Source organism: Pieris brassicae, chromosome 8 (assembly GCF_905147105.1).
Source record: "Pieris brassicae chromosome 8, ilPieBrab1.1, whole genome shotgun sequence".
In the NCBI taxonomy this organism is placed as follows: Eukaryota; Metazoa; Arthropoda; class Insecta; order Lepidoptera; family Pieridae; genus Pieris; species Pieris brassicae.
In genome coordinates, this window is record NC_059672.1 from 8,386,614 (window position 1) to 8,404,623 (window position 18,010).

At 31.5% G+C, this 18,010-nt stretch overlaps 5 protein-coding genes across 6 annotated transcripts in view; 3 read left to right on the forward strand and 2 right to left on the reverse strand.

Annotated features, from left to right (window-relative positions):
• Positions 1–5: 5 nt before the first annotated feature.
• On the forward strand, positions 6–2,132 carry LOC123713367 (40-kDa huntingtin-associated protein). 2 transcript variants are annotated; one of them, XM_045666987.1, is made up of 6 exons: positions 6–285; positions 364–613; positions 705–918; positions 1,150–1,228; positions 1,334–1,449; positions 1,557–1,726. In XM_045666987.1, the coding sequence occupies exons 1-6, from the start codon at positions 221–223 to the stop codon at positions 1,577–1,579; spliced, it is 747 nt and encodes a 248-aa protein (XP_045522943.1). In that variant the 5' UTR covers positions 6–220; the 3' UTR covers positions 1,580–1,726. The 2 variants fall into 2 exon arrangements, with proteins under 2 accessions (XP_045522943.1, XP_045522942.1); XM_045666986.1 differs by having other exon boundaries at positions 8–285; positions 1,567–2,132.
• LOC123713365 (serine/threonine-protein kinase RIO3) lies at positions 2,130–4,413 on the reverse strand. The gene is made up of 2 exons (XM_045666984.1): positions 2,785–4,413; positions 2,130–2,675 (listed from the first exon to the last, which is right to left on the reverse strand). The coding sequence occupies exons 1-2, from the start codon at positions 4,114–4,116 to the stop codon at positions 2,250–2,252; spliced, it is 1,758 nt and encodes a 585-aa protein (XP_045522940.1). The 5' UTR covers positions 4,117–4,413; the 3' UTR covers positions 2,130–2,249.
• A 2,696-nt stretch (positions 4,414–7,109) lies between these two features.
• Positions 7,110–8,922, forward strand: LOC123713305. Its single transcript, XM_045666908.1, has 4 exons — positions 7,110–7,224; positions 7,382–7,475; positions 8,030–8,160; positions 8,231–8,922. Exons 1-4 carry the CDS (start codon positions 7,110–7,112, stop codon positions 8,920–8,922), a joined length of 1,032 nt encoding a protein of 343 aa, XP_045522864.1.
• Positions 8,923–9,579: 657 nt separating this feature from the next.
• LOC123713053 (60S ribosomal protein L34) lies at positions 9,580–10,963 on the reverse strand. Its single transcript, XM_045666541.1, has 3 exons — positions 10,898–10,963; positions 10,699–10,770; positions 9,580–9,902 (listed from the first exon to the last, which is right to left on the reverse strand). Exons 2-3 carry the CDS (start codon positions 10,761–10,763, stop codon positions 9,608–9,610), a joined length of 360 nt encoding a protein of 119 aa, XP_045522497.1. The 5' UTR covers positions 10,764–10,770; positions 10,898–10,963; the 3' UTR covers positions 9,580–9,607.
• A 342-nt stretch (positions 10,964–11,305) lies between these two features.
• The window catches only part of LOC123713133 (bone morphogenetic protein receptor type-1B), a 94,868-nt gene continuing 88,163 nt past the window's right edge, over positions 11,306–18,010 (forward strand). The window contains exon 1 of the mRNA XM_045666652.1: positions 11,306–11,397. Within this exon, the coding sequence (XP_045522608.1) occupies positions 11,394–11,397 (4 nt within the window). The 5' untranslated portion in view covers positions 11,306–11,393. The remainder of the gene's footprint in view (positions 11,398–18,010) is intronic.

Here is an 18,010-nt window from a genome sequence, read left to right on the forward strand (position 1 = left end):
ACGTTTGTGATGACAAAATCAGCTGCCAATTTACGTTTAGAGTAAAATTTTCCACTTTAAATGAAACATGCTGTGCACTCTGTTTAACAGACTTTTCAGCTTTTGTAATCTGTGTGAATTAATTATTTAGTATTTACTAATAACAAAACGGTATTAAATTCTTAAAATTTGAGTTCGAATTGCTATACTTAAGTGTTATCGACTTCAAAATTGTATAAACATGTCGACAGACTTAGGTGCTAGTTTCAATGAACAATATGTAAATATTAACACTAAGTTGAAGAAGTGAGTATAGGATGCCTCAAAACAATCCACCAATGCTTATGGTTAATTACTTTAAACATTTTATTTAATATTTTTCAGGCGTTTTATGCGCCGCCCTAATATATCAGAAGCGACGAACGAGTTCATTGGTCTTGCAATCCAGTGTGAGAACTGTGAGCAACCAACTTTTGCTGGGCAAACGTATATTGGCGCGGCAAAATGTGAGGCGTCTGCTGGAAATATTTTAGGAGAAGCTGAAAATTATATTGCAGCTGCCAGACAATTTATGAAAGCGGAAAAAAAGCTTTTCTCACTTAAATTTGATAGTCCAGATAGAGAAAACTTGGAGGTAAGGCAAATATCAACAGAAATTTAAATAAAAGCACTTTAAAGAAAATATATGATTATGTGTATGTTTAAGCTTAGGTAATTTTTTTCAGGCAGCTATTGGATGTTTCTTGCAAGCATTACAGAAGTATCCAGAAAAATCTCCACTCCGTGCTTCAATACTATTGGAAATTGCAAATGATCTTTTGGAGATAAATCATAAGCTGGAAGCCATAGCATATTTTAAACAAGCTTTGGATATAATACAGGATGAAACGATGAAACTGATGTGTATGATTAAGCTATTCAATATGCAAATAGACAGTGGTGAGAAATGTACAAATTATCCATATAAGATAAAATTTTAAATTAAAATTGAACCTGGCAAATGCTCTTAATTTGCAAGGTCAAACAACTAAGTGTGATAGATAAGTTTTCAGAGTAATAATAAGATTTGGAGTGTAGGGGCTTAGGGGCTATTTTATCTCACTCACAAGACCTAGACTATATTTTAAAAAGATTTCTAATTGTTATTTAAGAATTTACTTATTTTTACAGGAAAGCTGAATTTAGCATTACAAACTGGTAATTCAATAACAGATCTGAAATGTCATGTGCCTGATAGGCTATTAACAGAGTAAGTTATGATAATGAAAGCGAGCTAGTGTTTCTTTTGTTAATAATTTAAATAAAGAATAGATAGTGCTGTGAAAACCATACATTATTAGCAATCAAATTTTAGGATACAAGTAAGCAGAGTTCTCTTAGCTCTACATGTTGACATGAATGATAAGAATAGGACTGAGTCTTTGAAAAAGCTGTTTTCTGATCTGCTTAATGATGATGAAGAATGTGACAGTAAGTTTAAATAAACATTTCTTTTTACCAGTTTTGTGATTGGAGACTTAGTTGACAGTTTGATGATAATAGTTATTACCATGTAAAGTTTAAAAATAATATGCAAGTTTTTTTCAGCTATACAATTTAACCCTGATTTTAAATTAAAACTACAGTCTATTATAATATCAAGCAACTTGGAGGACCAACAGGCATTAATTGCTATCAGTATGGACACAAAACCATATCTTACAGACCAACAATGGGATTTACTTCAATCATTAATCTGTAAAAAACAAGAAGATTGAGTCAATAGTAAATAGTTAATAGAATAGATTAGTAATGATAAAGATATTTAATTACCTTTTTAATACTCAGTCCTCAATTTAAATGCCATTACTGACTACCTGACACCACATCTTACAAGTTCTTAACCTTCAATATATTGGGTAAAGGTAAAGGTGTAGTTCAAAATTTATTCTAATATAAAAATTGCAAACATTTAGTATTTGTTTAAAATAATAACCATTATTTATGTAGCAGCTAGTTGGTATTTTATTATAAGTATCTAATGTAATCTTTATCTTTTTGGAAATGTCTAGTATTGGTTACTTTATGTTCAATTTTATTATTTCCTTTCCAGTATGCACAAAATATGTAATAAATTGTCTAAGTGTTGTTTATTTTAATAAAACTAAGGGTCTCCCAAACGTTTTTTATTGCTCCTTTTTTTGTTCATTTTAAATGTACTGCCATATAAGGACTAATTTCAGTCTGATAATCAACTCAGAATAAGTAAATCAAAACATGTGCTATGTATATTAAGATTTTTTGTCAATACTACTCATATCTCCATCAATAACCAGTGCAGGAAATTCAATAACAGTTCCAGTGTTAATATTCTTGTCAATAACAGGATTATTAACTTTAATTTCATTAGCATAGTTTGAGGCAGTATCCATTACTTTATTTTTCTGAGAATGTATCCACATTTCATCAAATTCATCATCACTTTCAGAGTCCTTATTATTAGCCTTAGGCTTTTCATTAGCTTTAAGCCAGCAATATTCAAATGGATAGCTGACATTACGATTATCATCCAATGATACTTCAAATCGGGCAGACAATGAGTTGTAAATAGTGTGAACACCTTCAAGCATATTAACATCAACCTCATCATACCCAGTTATGTATTTGAACAATTCATCAACTGTTTTTATATTTACTACACCTTTCTTCTCAAAGAACTGCAAAAAAACAAAAAGAATTAAGTTATAATATTTAAGTTACAAAATACATAGTGCAATCTATTCTAAGAATGACTAAGTTTGTCCTACTAAATATTATGTTACTTACATTAACCATATTACGGCAATCTCTCAAAAGGAACTCCAACCCACTTGGGTGATCAGGCTGTACAGACTGAGAGACGTCAATGAACCAGCATTTATTTTCCCACCACAGGATATTGTACTCTGACAGATCTGCATGTACTAAGTGGCCTACATTGTAGAGTTTGTGCATAGAATCTACAATCTCATTATAAACACTTTCCCATTGGTCAGTTTTCAATATTACATCTCTCAATTTTGGGGCTGGCTTATTGTCCTTACCAATAAAAGACATAACAAGTACATGCTTCTTCAAGCACACCATTTCAGGGCAATTAAGCCCTGCTTTTTGAATCCTCATCATATTGTGCATTTCTTTCTCTGCCCACATGTGGACTATCTTGCGAGGATTCTGTTTTGAAAAGCGATCCTTAAACCTATAATCAGCTTCAATATATTTGTCTCTTGTTTTGAATTCATTGAGTGTGGTTTTAAAAACTTTAATAGCACACTCTTTAGGAAGTACCAAATCTGGGTAAGATTGGTCACTGTTTGCATGAAGGACCACAGATTCTTTTCCAGTAGATATAACTCCATTTATATCCTCTAACAGACCATTGTTAATAAGTTTGAAGAGAATTAGTCTTGTTGGTTCATCAAGTCCCATTTCAGCTGTGGCATGACTCTCTTTTCTGTCTAACATCTTATGTTTACGGGCAGTGTTCCATCGTGTATGTTCTTTCAGTTGATTGAACACATGATTTGGTAATTTCATATCGAAACCAGCTCCATCCCCAGTACAAACTTCAGGGGGGAAAGCCATCACTTTGCAGGCATTTCTACGCCCATTAATTACACTATCATGCTTTGTAACCATTTCACCATCCTTCATAATAAATCCTCTTTTTGGAAGACGTGCAAATTCTTTCTCATTTGTTTCAAATCTATCCCAATCTTTCTTTTCAACAACATCTTCATCACCAGATTCAGAATCATACACTAAATGTTCAGGTACCATACGATAATTGTCGAAAGAAACAGAAACCTTGGATTCTCCATTCTTTTTCTTTTCCACTCGTTTTAACTCATCATCAAACTCTTTGTCAAACTGGCATTGTAAAACTTTCGCAATAATTGCATCCGAATCGCAATACTCCTTTACGTTAGATTCTTCGATCCGTTTCAAGACATCAGGAGACAAATCGGTTGGTTCCAAAGTGGTTATATGGCAATCGGAAATCTGTTCTGCAAATTTCAGCTCCTCTTGTGTTTGCAAGCCTTTGGCGTATTCTTCAGACATTATATCAGACAAACTCTGAACATCTGTAGATGATACTTTTTTCCAGGGATTCGACATATTTAATATAAATTTAATTGGATTTATATAAATTATATATCACAGATTGCAATAAAATAACTGAAATATCGCACTTAAATATCTTAAATCTTAAAAATATATTGCACAATATTGAAAATCTTATTTATAAATTGTAACAGGCTTGAATCTTGAATCTTGATCTTTGATTTAGTGATGCCAATTGCCAACTCCTATAGAACGTTCTTCCTAGGACCAACTTGAAAGTATTTGTTTTAAACTCGGTTCGAGAGGTAATTTCTAAATATATGAATTTAAAAAACTACATTTAAATAGTACAAAATAGCTGTTTTTTTTTTAATTTTGGAGCTTTATATGTTTGGTGTATTATGGCAACGTTTGGAGTTTATATTTGGTTTAAATTTGGTTGTTCGAATCCGAAGCTTAATTCATTGTTAGAAGCGTTCGTTTTTTTAAGACAAAATTTGTTTTTCTTTAATAAAGTACACACTTAAAAATCCCCCTGGACATCTCATTACCCCTAAATTTGGGGAATACCCCAAAAATCAATGCATCACAGCTGCCACATTTTTCACAGATCTTAAAAGTGAAAACCAAATTATGCAAATGATTCTGCACAGTGCACAGACAGAAATGTAAACAAAACGATAACATTTATTTTCTTAAATATAAAGTATTTATTATTTTCTTAACCTACATAAATGTCAATTATTTTTCAATTGAACTTCGTAGACTTAGTTTTATACAAATTATTTTTTTACAGAAACTTCGAAAAAAAATTAAATGTACAAGTGCGAGCGAAAAAGAGTATTAGCTTTTCCGTCTCTATTTGCGTATCGGGTTCTATTTGTATGCCACCGAGCCCTTGGTGGTAAACAAGTTTTCACCGCTTACTGATAAATCTGTGAAACCCAAGTCAAACCCATATTTTAATGACAGACAGACAGTCATGAATTGTTGCATAATTGGCTGAAAAAGCCGTAGTGAAAGTAAAGAACCAAACATAACCTTTCATCGGTAAGAATATCGATAATGGCATATTGATATCATTATGAAGTTATGTCGATCATTCGCTATCTCACACGCTGTACGTTGATGCGTGGTCTATACCATATTCCATCTACGATGATAACTCAGTTGAGAGAAATTCAAGTTATGCTTAGGGAAATCCCCTAAATTCTTTGTGTAGGTTGGCAGTGTCGTCAATTCAACGGCTGTGCTGTGTGTTTTATTATACATCGATTTGCGTTTTATTGTGAATTCGAGTTAAGATTTTTTTTTTCGAGAAATGTTAAAAAAATAATGCTGTATCAAATCATATTAGTGCTTAGGTCAATAAACTTTTTTATACTGGTAAATATAGTGGTTCAATTTTATTTGATTTTATTACTCATATTGATGTCCGTTAAGTCAATAAATCGTGTCAAATCTATAGATTTCGCTACCTACTCGAGCACAATCTGATATTTTTATTACCTGCCCTGCAGTGCATGTACTTGCCATGGCTGTACATTTTGATCACTTATAAGCGTGACGATTTCCGAACACCCCGAGAACATTGTCGGACGTAGGCACTCTCTTTGACTGTTGAATTGCATACATAGCAATTAGCACTTCATTATTTCGCTTATATGCTATTGTTATCCGCGAGTGGTTAATATAGAGTAAACCAAAAATCCTCTTATTTAAAGTACCCCGATGACCTAGGAACCGTACAGTGCACAAAAAAGCGCTTAAGTAGCTTAACATTGTTAAAATATTTGTATATATATATTTTTATTTAATAAAAAATAATCAGTTTACATAGCAATGGGGCCCCATTTTTTAATTTTCCCCAGGGCCTGTGGTTACCTAGCTATGCTACGGCATACACACTACGAAACTTGGCATCGTTTCTTATACCTTAGTAAGCAGAGAACACAGCACTCATATGGAATACTGCTCACACCTCTGGGCTGGAGCTCCCAAATACCAGCTTCTTCCTTTTGACCAAATTCAGCGAAGGGCTTGTCGAATTGTCAATCTCCAATGTCTTACTGATCGGTTTGATTCTCTTTTTCGACGCAGAGACATTACGTCTCTTTGCGTTTTCTATAAAGTGTATTACGGTGAGTGTTCTGAAGAATTGTTTGGGGTGATCCCTCCTGCCTCGTTTCAGCACCGTACGAGCCGTATGAATTCTAAATTTCACCAACATCCTGGTGGGGGTCTTCCCTGAGAGATACGTTCTCTAACTGTTCAAAATTCGAGCGTACTCCACCCTCAAAGGCTAGCAACGCACCCACTAAAAAAGGGCGTTCCGCAGGCTCGTATGTCCCCCTATTATATATAAACAAACACAGATTAGTTATTTAGGTAGTAATGTCGGTTGGTATTCGTTACGTATTTTGTAAAAATATTGCAATTGATATAAGAAGGAGCTGTATCCATCTAAACAACTGCTTAGCTATCACGTAAATTATACACCACTTCTAATGCTCTGAGACGTCTTTTTAATTTATTCCTATCCGCACTAAAACTATGTTAGCGCAATCTTTTAATTCTTGATCGCCTGCAGAATTTCTGTTTCTCCTATTAAGTTTGGTAATTGTATAAATTTTCATTTTTACTTATAATATTTATTTTTTCTGGTTTGGTTATGCACTTCTAGCACTTTACCATTAGAATTTCTTTTCTTTTGTATTTTTCCTTACTAGGATTGCCGGGAAGAAACAGCTTGAATAAGGCCGCCCGGTCCGTTGCATCATTTGAAATTACAGATGATACATTACTAATGTACAAAAATTAAAATGTTGTTAAGAAAACAAATCGACTTTACAGTATTCATGAATTGGTTTCTTTTTTATTGCATGCCCTTAAATTTGTATGAGAGCAGTAATTATCCTCCATTTAGATTTATTTAATTAGGGACACGGATTTGTAAATGATATGTTCGTTAATTTCTTTAGATAGGTAGAATATTGGTCAGCTTTAAAGTGTTACTCCAACACTGCTTAGAAATAGATACTTAAAAAATGGACACGCTTCGTAAATTCAATTTAAATTACTGCGATTTATCTTCAATGCTCGAAAATCTCGACATTTTGTTAAGAATCTCCAACGTTAAAATTAACAAGAACAATGATCGCCGTGAGTCACTAAGCCTAATTTTTTATTAGTAGATATTTAAAGCCAAAAACAGAATCTGGTACACGAGACATTTTTCCAGATTTTATGAAATAATCATTTATTTTTAGGTTTTTATTTTATGGGCAGTTAAGGTAAAGGTTAATGAATTTTCTTACAGCTATCAACATAATAATTCGGCTTATATGGGTAATGAGCATAATATGCTATTATTATGCGTATGTGTTTTCGATGTTTTGGTTCGTACTGGTCCAGTATCCTCAAACAGAGGATTTTATAACAGCCTGTGTCATGTTCTCTCTTTTAGTATGCAGTCAGCCCTCATTTGTGACCATGTTTTATATAATTATTTATAAGTAAGTATCAAACGTAATTATTATTGTCGAATTAGCAAAAATTGTTTAAATCTGTTAAGTCATAGCTAAATTTAGTTATATCTATATTCCCAAATACATATGGATATAACTAGAGCTAGTCAAGAAACAAAATATAAAAATGTGTTAGTTTTCTTAAACTTAACAAGGTGAACTAAGGGATTTTTGAAATAAAATTAGCACCATACATATTATGACAAATTAGTATGTCCCTGCAGAAAAGAAATAGCAAAAATGTTACCAACAATATTTATCACTAATGTCTACTTTAGCTTACATTTTCCCCTCCCCTTTATGACATTTTCGAAATTGGGTACTAAGGTAGTATGATCTAATTCTCATCACAGGAAAAGAGTGCAAAATCTGATCCATAGCTGCCTACAATTCAACTATCTAGTAAAACCTGGAACAATATTTTCGAAAAACCTATACAGTCATTTGAAGCACATAAAAGCACGTGCCTTGATTGTGTGGCTGGCCATCACCATAAATGCAGTTTTTTATGGACTGCTGCCATTAGCCATGCCAGGACGACATCTACCAGAGGACAATCAAGTAATATATGGTAGGCAACATCATTGATTTTACTTAAACAGTATAAAACCGATTTCTTCGAGTGTTTTTACGATTTTTAGGTCTGGAGCCAATGTTTGAATCGCCGAATTTCGAAATTGCTTACGTCGTGATGGGCATTTGCGTATATATCTGCGCTCTTTTCCTGGCTAATGTGACAGCACTTAATTTGGTTATTCTGGGATATGTCGAGGCACAAATGATAACCCTCAGTATTGAGCTTCAAAACTTATGGGAAAACGCCGAATCCTTTTGCAAAACTCATGCATCATCGTACATTCAAGACGATGTCACAAAGAACAAAATTAAGAACATTTTTACGAACGAATGTTTGAAAGATATAGTTCTATTTCATATACATAACGTTAGTATTATTAAAGAGTTTGAAGATGTATTTCGTGTTACAAAAGCCATAGAATTAATGTGCATTATATTTTCAATTGTAACTGAATTGTTAGGAGGCATAGAAAACACATATCTACAAATGACGTGTACGTTTGTGTTGATATTTATAGAAAGTCTAGCTGGACAAAAATTGATGGATGCATCATGTATGTTCGAAAAAGCCGTTTATGATTGCAATTGGGAAAATTTCGATAGGAGTAATATGAAAATTGTTGCCATAATTTTGCCGAGCGCTCAAAAGATTTTGAATATAACGGCTGGCGGTATGACGGTACTGAATTTTGCTTGTTTTCTTTCTGTAATAAAATTTAGTTACTCTGTATATAATACTCTACGATTAAAGGTTTGAAAACAATACATTTTTACTAGAAAGGCATAGATACTTAACATGTGTAAATAAGTACTATTCATAAGCATTTGAATGTTTTGGATTTCAAACCTTAATTTCTTTTGGAAATGTGTATTTAATTAATACTGTCACTATACAATACTAGAAATTTAATAGGCACATTTATAAGGAATAATTAACAAGAACATTTTCATGCCCACATAATTAAATATTTCTAAGACATTCTTTTACAATACTACTTTGATATGATAATTATACACTTGTATGTGAAAGTACTAGATGATTCCATTGTTTTTTTAAATGCTTATTAATACTACATATGTAGAGATTTTATACATATGGTGCTCTCAGCTACTACATAGCTTAGATCATAGGCACCAATATCTTTCAACACATAAGATACATATAAATATTATATAGTTAATAACAATATTCCCACCACCATTCCCAATTTTCCTAAATACAAATAACTTCTACATGATAAGCTATATATTACTTGAACTTTTCTTAACTAGAAAGCAAATTTTACTGATGATGTGTTATTCTATGTAGTTATAAGTGTTAGAATATTACTTCTTTATCATAAAAATAATTATTTATAGAAATTTAAATAATGTATAAAAATCCATGTAACTTTTTTTAAATAAAACACTTTTAGAGTTTTTACTTATTATAATTTATTCACTCATTTCGCAGGCTTTTTTCCAACTCTTGCTGTGGCTTGCTGTGCTTTAAGAACCTTAACAATCTTCTGTTCTTCAATGAGGAATGCTCTGACAATGCGTTGCTTTACACATTTGTGACAGAGTACACCACCATAGACACGCTTCACTGTTTTTTTACGGTAGCAAAGTCTGGATCGCTCAGCCGGGCGGGCAGGTTGAATACCTCTGAGTTTGCTTTTGCATTGACCACATCTTGGGATCTTCTTGGGCTTCTTGACATACTGATATACAAGACGTCCACCAGGTGTTCGAACTCTGAAAATTATAAAATAATGTTATTTAGTAAGGTGTCCTCATGATAAAATACACTATGAATGCTCTTTATATGCTTTCTGTTAAAAAGAGATCACACATGCAACACATAACAGAACTAGTTGTAGGTTCACCATGCATTATTAGGCCAGCAACAAACAAAATGCTTATTGTGATTCATTTAAAGGGAGTTCTCTATGCAATCTTGATCAATTTTGTATGCTATTAACTTGTAAATAGCATTCACAAACCTAACCACATTGCTAATCAAAACATGTAAATAGTCAGTAGCTTCTGTTACCTAAGTCTTAAATCATTAAATAATATATGATTTTAAACCACTTAAGCATACACTAATAAAAAAATTTTTTACCAACACATTCAATTTTTCTTTATATAATCTTTAGGAGCACAGTAGGACTACAAGAAATTGCAATACACTTAAATTTTAAATTTCGTATGGACCATTACGATATCCAATTCTGTAAATTAAAATCAAATCCAATCAAAAAAAAAAAGTAAATCCAAACAACCAATTGTGTAAATTATATAAAATAAATTCCAATCGCAGTATAATAAAGGCGACCACTTAGAAGAATGAATCTTTAATCTTTGTAGTGTTTATTTAGCAAAACAAAATCAAGTTTTAAGAATAAGGTTAGAAACAAGGCTTTACAAATTAGGTTATGTTGTGGTAAACTAGATTGGTTAGTGTCGATTGTTTTTGAAAATACGTTTAGGGTATTAATTTAATTTTTCACTATCCGTTATAAAGAAATATAATATCAATTTTACTTACATTCTTCTCTGGTTAGATTTGGTATTGTACGACAATCGTCGTCTAAACGTTAGACGCTGTACCATTTTGAAGCTGAAATATGAAAGAAATTATACTAAACACTAGTAAATAAACTTATTTCACCATATGCCGACTATAATTTCATTAAATTTATAGTGATTCCAATAGATTTATTTTATTTTACACACAATACCCGTACCTATTTGACAGCTGATGACAAGAAAAAGGAAAACAATTTTCAATATACACCCAATGGCAGCACTGGCAGTTGTCAACTGTCAAGGTAATACTGTTTATAAAGTTTACGTCATATTTTATTATTATTTTTTATTATTATTTAAATATTAAATTAAAATAACTATAATTATTATACTAATATTAATATTACATTCATATTTGATAAAACACATTTTAAATTAAAAAAAATGTAATTTATAAACAATTATTCAAAATAAACTAATAAAGATGAATTTTTAAGGTTTGCATTTTCCAAACCAATTAACAGGTATATTTTGTACATTCATGGCCAACCACATATTCACAACATCGACGTTATATAAATAATCGCAACTGTTAAATTTAATTTTTGTTCTTGCAACCCTTAAAAAGTTAGTAAGATGGCCGCTTTTGTGTAATGTTTTGTAGTGATTGTGTTTTGAAATAAAATTTCGTGTTTTCATCAAAATTTTAACAAAATGGGTAAGTGTCTGTTAAGTGATTTTGAGATCTAAACTTTTAAAATTAATTCTGTCCTTTACATATATTTTCAATTTAAAAATAGGGGTTGCAGCAAAACAAGACTTTTTACCTAACTATCAGATAACAACATGATAGAAATATATTCAATTTTTATTGCTTTTCTGCTGCTTAGGCGTAAATTAGGGACTGTTTCATTATGGATTTAAAAATCTGGTGTTATCGCGAACAACCAAACATTGTCTAGTTCGAAAACTAGTTGTCTTGTAAGTTGTTTTAGAAGAGAAAATAATGATTAGCAATAATTTATTGTAGTATTGCAAATACTTAAGGTTTATATTTAACCATGCTTCAGATTCAAAAATGAAGGTAAAGTATTTTACTTGCGTTACACTCTTAAGTTATGAATTAAGTCTATATCAGTGTTTTGATAAGAAAGACCCTATAAAATAAAATGTATCAAGAATTAGTCTTAGGTTTAATGCTATTAATTGCTTGTGCAAAGCATTATAAGTATTTTTTTATATTTTACAATTACATAGTAATATGCTTATCTTAGTTAAGTTTATATGATGTACAATATTTGACATACACTGTATGGTATGTGGTCAAAATATAATTTATCTTAAGAGCAGGGGCAAACAGGCTCACCTGATCTTAAGTCCTACTGCCTCCCATGGAGACTTACAATACCAGAAGGCTCGCTAGTCTGTTGCCGATGGTTATATAAATTATTGTGTTAATTTACTATCATTGCCAGTGCTGAGTTTTATATAATTATTCACATTTATTTGTTGACAAGTTTTAAATAATCTTTTAACTTATTTTGCATTAAAGATATTCATTAGAAGATAATTAAATAAATTTCAATGCAATACTACTAATCGGACAATTATGTAGTGTAAAAGATATGTGTAATAATTTAAAAAAAGAATATTTGATGAAATGTATACAATCTTTCTTAAATAAGGCCAAACCTTTTTACTTAAACATAATAAAAAATTCGATCAATCATCTGAGAATCCATTTCGTGAAATAATTACATTAAAGTATATAAATTACAATATTTTTATGATCACTATTAGACATATTATTTTAATGGTATTTATTGTAAACAATGTATTTACGTTCGCAATGATTATAGTTAGTTTCGTCATAAAACAGTTCAGGTTGTTTTCCATTTTTAAAAATTTTATTCAATAAAATCTGATATTGTAAAGCTGAAGAATTTGTTTGTCTGATCGCGCAAATCTCAGGAACTACTTGCTTGAAAACATATTTCCGTGTTTGCTTGTCAATTTGTTAAGAAGGCTATTAGAAAGACATAAAAGTGAACAACGTAAAATGTTTAGTTTTGAGAGGTTTCGTTAAAACAATTAAAATTGCTCAAAAATTATTAAACATTGGCTTCAAAATTATGACAGTGGGTTCACGTGGGACAGCTTGTACAATATTTCTTTGATTTATTAGCAAAAGTACATACACTATCCTTACAGTTTCCAATACGTTAATTTCGAAAAAAAATGTATTCAAATTTTAATATATATTCTACATCTGGCGTTTAGGTCAGTTTGAAGTATAGTCGATTTTGTTTTTGTAGATAACGCGTTTGTATCTGTACATAATCGTATTTTATGAAGGTATTAATAAAAATAACACGAATAAAAACGATCGTAACAAATCAGAGATTCGGAGGGAGTTTTTATGTAGCTGCCATGTTTCATTGGAGGTGTCAGAAATAAGCCTTTATAAGCGTTCAAAGGCGCTTAAGTTGGGCCGGTTCGTGGAAGACTTCGACATTGAGATGGGTCATTTTTAAATAACAATAGCGCTGCACTAGGGTTGAGGGTCATTTTTTTAAATAACGCCTCGCTTTTTACTATATACAGTTTTAGTACATTTTATATAGCTATTTATACATCTATAATGATATACATATATAATGATATACATACATATAACATTATATATATATATATATATATATATATATAGTAGTGGACCCGACAGACGTTATCCTGCATGATATTTCAAGTTTAAATTGAAAGACATATAATATAATTATTTAATTATTCGGAAAACGGAAATATTTCCAACGGCTCAGACTGTGAATCGAACCTAGACCGTTTGGTTATGCGCCAAGAGCTCTATCAGTTAACCTATCCGAGACTCGTACCTGAAAAACTAGCTGTTCCGTTCAAGTATAGATAAATAAGCTAAATATCGACTGCAGTGCCATCTGCCGAACCCACCAGCCACCCTAATTCATACAAATTCATTCAAATCCAGCCGTGAAAGAGGGGTTCAGTGACATACACACGTACAGTACAATTATATATATATAATATAATTAATATTATATATAATATTATTAATGTTAGATTGATATTTTTTTTGTTTTGTACGGCGTGAATGCGATATTCTTTATATGTAATAAACTCAAACTACCGGAATGAGTTTTATACCGTTTTCACTAATATTGCCAATAATATTATTTAGTATATTATATACCGTAACGTTACAGCAGTAGTTGTTAAAAGCTAATATACGGCCTTGGTACCAAACTAATTCGGTTCACGTATTTTAGTCGAGCTATCAAAAATAATTGTTATTAGTATTATTGACATAAACATTAGCGTTGCGTTCATAACTATTTTTAGGTTCAGAAACAAAATGAACGAATGCTTTTCTTATGAATGTGTTACGTTTATGAATGAAGTTAATTGTGTCACTAATGAATAACAATGTTCGCTGTTTACTAGCGTTTATTGTTCAGACGCTTATTCATTTACGTTATTTTTAGCTTTTGTTACTTCATAAAGTATGCTAAGGCTATTTTCTCATATTATGTATGGATGTTTAAATATTTTAAATTAAGTAAGATATTTATGAAATGTTGTCTTGAATTTATTATCAAGAGTTGAATCGTATTTAAAAATAACTTAATTTGCTCCAGTTATGCAATCGTAAAGTTTTTCGATTCTGTTTTTTTTTAAAGGAAGATCTTCATTAATAATGATGCGGCAACCCTAATAGCAGCAGCAGGCAGGTCTTTTTCTTATTTTTGAAGACGCGACCAACACCTCATGACAATACGCGTGCCCTTGAGATATGCCATTGTTCGACGTCGAGCTTTGATATTCAACGAGATATTCTGTTCTTCGACAATCTAGTAATAAATGTTTGGATATATAATCTCGCACTTAAAAGCAGTTCAATTTATTTCTACTACGAAGATGGGTCGGTATTCCGGCGAATATTTAAAAAGTCGAATAGGCTGAAATACTCGTAGTTTGTATTAAATACCAGCTAAAGCCTACTAAGAAAAATATCTAATTTTGCTTAGCAATTAAACATTGTTAAACACGAATTGTTTTTATTATATTTGATGAATCTTTTAGTCTTATAATGCATATTTGACTGATTATTTTTAACTACTACTATTTTTTTTAACTAATACTACTAAGTATTTAATTAAACATAAAGTGTCCCGGCATAACTTCGTAAGGTCCTATGTCCCCCAGGTGAGGCAGAGGGTTATGAGATCGATCCTATTTTACTAATAATTTACGATCTCAAAAATTAATTAATCTCTTTGTTTCTCTCGTTGTTTCTACTAGCCATCTGTTCTGGCTTCGCACGTTTCCATAATATATAAATTAAAGCCTATATAACTCTGTAGCAATGTGGAAATATTTTTATTAATCGGTCCAGTTTTCGAGGTTGTTCTATAATTTCATGAAAGGGAGATATTATACTTATTAGACGTAAATGGTTCTTGTAATTTAAAAACACCTCTAGTGTAGTTCAACCATAATATACAGATATATCTAGTAATCAATGCTTGCGCCTATAAATTACAAAACACCTCTCATTAGATAGAAACGTGGGTTGATAACGCATCGTCCTACGCCCAAGGTTTATGTTACAACTGTATCTAAAGGCGGTGATAGATTTCTCTACTATCGTATCAGATGAACCATTTGAATTGTATGTTCCTCTATATATTGTTTCGTATATGAAGTGATTAATTATTTAATGGAACTATTATTGTACGGAAACGCAATTTATACAGTTAATTGTTTGATGGTTATGTGGACTGAAGTTGTGGGCTGCAGACGTCTACATATAATATTATTATACAGAGGTTAGGTTTGTGAATGGACTTCAAAACTAGCGAAAATTGATACGGTTTTTACTAAGTGCGTTATGCAAGTTATGTAATTTATTTATTCCTTTAGTTTACTTAAATCTAGATTTCGTTTATTATTTTTTCGTTGAGTTTGTTAATGTCAGGAGAAGGTGAAAGAAAAAATTAAGAAAATTGCGCGGAAAATTAGAAAATTTAAGAATACTTTTGTTACGATATCAATTTTTTTTCGCCTTTACAATTGACACTTTTTTCATTTAACCTTATGGCGCTTGACATACCATTTACAGAATGAGTGCTGCAAATATCGTCGAAGAGGATCTAAGTAAAGTGAATATCATTTAAAATAAAAGCTTCGATCGGAGTTATCACAATGATAACATACACAAATTACAGTCGCTAATTGTTTGTGGCATTAATCTTGAAAATCCGTGTTTTTCATATGTCGCCTGTTCTCATGCCGGAATACCAACAAAACTATATAAATACGCGCCAGAAAATCAAACAAAGAATGTTGTATATAGTTAAGACAACACAACGTTAGTTATATATTAAAAAAAGGTTGAAAATTTACGAAACAGAAAAGAAAAAATTTATAAAAATTATTAAATACGTAATACTTAATTCAGGTGTGTGTGTGATGGTGTGAAAGTGAATGTACATTAGGGTAATTAAATGAACTGAAATAAAATAAATGTTGTACACGTTACAGGTGAAAGGTTATTCTATAATTTCTCCCTGTTTTAAAATTCAATTAATGATTCTCAATTGTGTCTAAGTAAAAAAACTGCATCGAGCCCAGGAAATCTGATATAAATCCAATGTTGCAGACATTAATGTCTTTAAGATCTTAATTTTATTAAAACATTAGTAAGAAATAAAAAATACTTTGATCGTAAACTGATCAGAGATTTGAAAGGGCTTTGTACTTTAATCTTGTGAAATGCGATCTTAAAAGCTTTTCAACCCATAATCGAATGATATCATAAAAAGTTTAGTAATTGGAGAAAAAAGTTTCGAGCTTCTATTTTGCGTTTTTGGATTTAAATGGGAACAACAATAATGGTAAAAAAAATCATTCACCGTTTCTGGACTAAGAGAAAGATTAAAAAACGGGTCTTCCCAACTGAAGTATCCCTTTTGACTGACTGAAGACCAAGAAAATAGCGTACCAAATCATATAAGGCTGCCAATGCACTCGCGAGCTATCATGTATGGCATTTGTCACATCGCGATGCATCACTTATCATCAGATGTGCCTCCGGCACATTTGCCCCCTGTATTATAAAAAGAAACTCGAATATGTCTGAATCTCGTACAATTTTGACTTTGCCCTAAATCGATCGAATCTAAGGGATCTGATCTTTACCGATAAAAAAAATAATAGTCGTGATAACAAATGCGTGAAACATTTATTATTCGTTATTTAGTTAAATAAAAAATATCTGCCATGAAAATGAAATAGTCCCACAGACACATTAAAGTAGTTTGAGATTGGTCACGGCGAAAATTACACGATTCGTTCACATTAGGTAAGCTGTTTTTATCCGCGCCTGGGATACAATTTATTATGAAAGATTAAACTTTGTGTTTCTTGTAAATTCAAAGAAATTGTGTTGAAGAAATAATTTGATAGTTTTTCATATTAGTGGCCGTCTTATGAAATGAAATTAGCTGACGTTAATCAGGGATAATGTAGCATTAAAATAGTGTCCATTGAATGACTTGGTGTACCCCGAGGGCCTCTCTTAAGGGCGTGTGAAGGGCTGATGGTGTTTGTAGCCGGTTCTCTCTACCTCTCTGAATAGCAAAGGGCTTTCAGTGTAGAAAGAAAAAGCGTTTGAATAGTGGAGCTACATCTAACATTTAACATTGTTGTAGTGACAAACTTTTACATCTGCCCAGTAATATTTGAGTGACTTACTTGTTTCATTACGTTACTCGATATTTATGATATCATGCGATTATGGTATGGAAAGCTTTTAAAAGGTCGCTTTTCACAAGATTAAAGTGCACAGCCATTTTCAAATCATTGGTTTGTTTGTGGTTAATTTAAAGGAAAAATATGCGTATAAACATTTTTAAAAATGAATATAAGATTTGCATCTGATACTGCATCTTTGAGTTTAATTAACATGGGTTCTATTCAGTTTTTCTTTTGCCACATGTAAGAAAGAGTCAGCCGTAACGTCCGTGTGAATTTTGTTTATAGTACATAAAATAGTTTTACAATAAGTTTAATCTGAAATATAATTCTGTCAAATTACTACAATAATAGCTGCCCACGACACAGGGAATTCTAATGTGTGGGCTAATGCACTTTTTTATATATAATGAACTTTATTATTTTCTGTTTATGTATTAGTCAGTTTCTTATAATCGCATCAAACTGACAGACAAGAGAATAGAAGCAAGCACAATATCCAAGTCCGATTTAGACTGTAGACGTCGATTTGCGGTACAGTC

Excerpts from the sequence above, each read along its gene's own strand:
- LOC123713367 (XM_045666986.1), top strand. The coding sequence starts at position 221 with ATGTCGACAGACTTAGGTGCTAGTTTCAATGAACAATATGTAAATATT. Across the intron at positions 919-1,149 it reads CAATATGCAAATAGACAGTG|GAAAGCTGAATTTAGCATTA; the intron begins GTGAGAAATGTA and ends TTATTTTTACAG. Across the intron at positions 1,450-1,566 it reads TGATGATGAAGAATGTGACA|CTATACAATTTAACCCTGAT; the intron begins GTAAGTTTAAAT and ends AGTTTTTTTCAG.
- LOC123713365 (XM_045666984.1), bottom strand. The coding sequence starts at position 4,116 with ATGTCGAATCCCTGGAAAAAAGTATCATCTACAGATGTTCAGAGTTTG. Across the intron at positions 2,676-2,784 it reads ATTGCCGTAATATGGTTAAT|TTCTTTGAGAAGAAAGGTGT; the intron begins GTAAGTAACATA and ends GTTTTTTTGCAG.
- LOC123713305 (XM_045666908.1), top strand. The coding sequence starts at position 7,110 with ATGGACACGCTTCGTAAATTCAATTTAAATTACTGCGATTTATCTTCA. Across the intron at positions 7,225-7,381 it reads TAACAAGAACAATGATCGCC|CTATCAACATAATAATTCGG; the intron begins GTGAGTCACTAA and ends ATTTTCTTACAG. Across the intron at positions 8,161-8,230 it reads GGACAATCAAGTAATATATG|GTCTGGAGCCAATGTTTGAA; the intron begins GTAGGCAACATC and ends TACGATTTTTAG.
- LOC123713053 (XM_045666541.1), bottom strand. The coding sequence starts at position 10,763 with ATGGTACAGCGTCTAACGTTTAGACGACGATTGTCGTACAATACCAAA. Across the intron at positions 9,903-10,698 it reads AAATCTAACCAGAGAAGAAT|AGTTCGAACACCTGGTGGAC; the intron begins GTAAGTAAAATT and ends TATAATTTTCAG.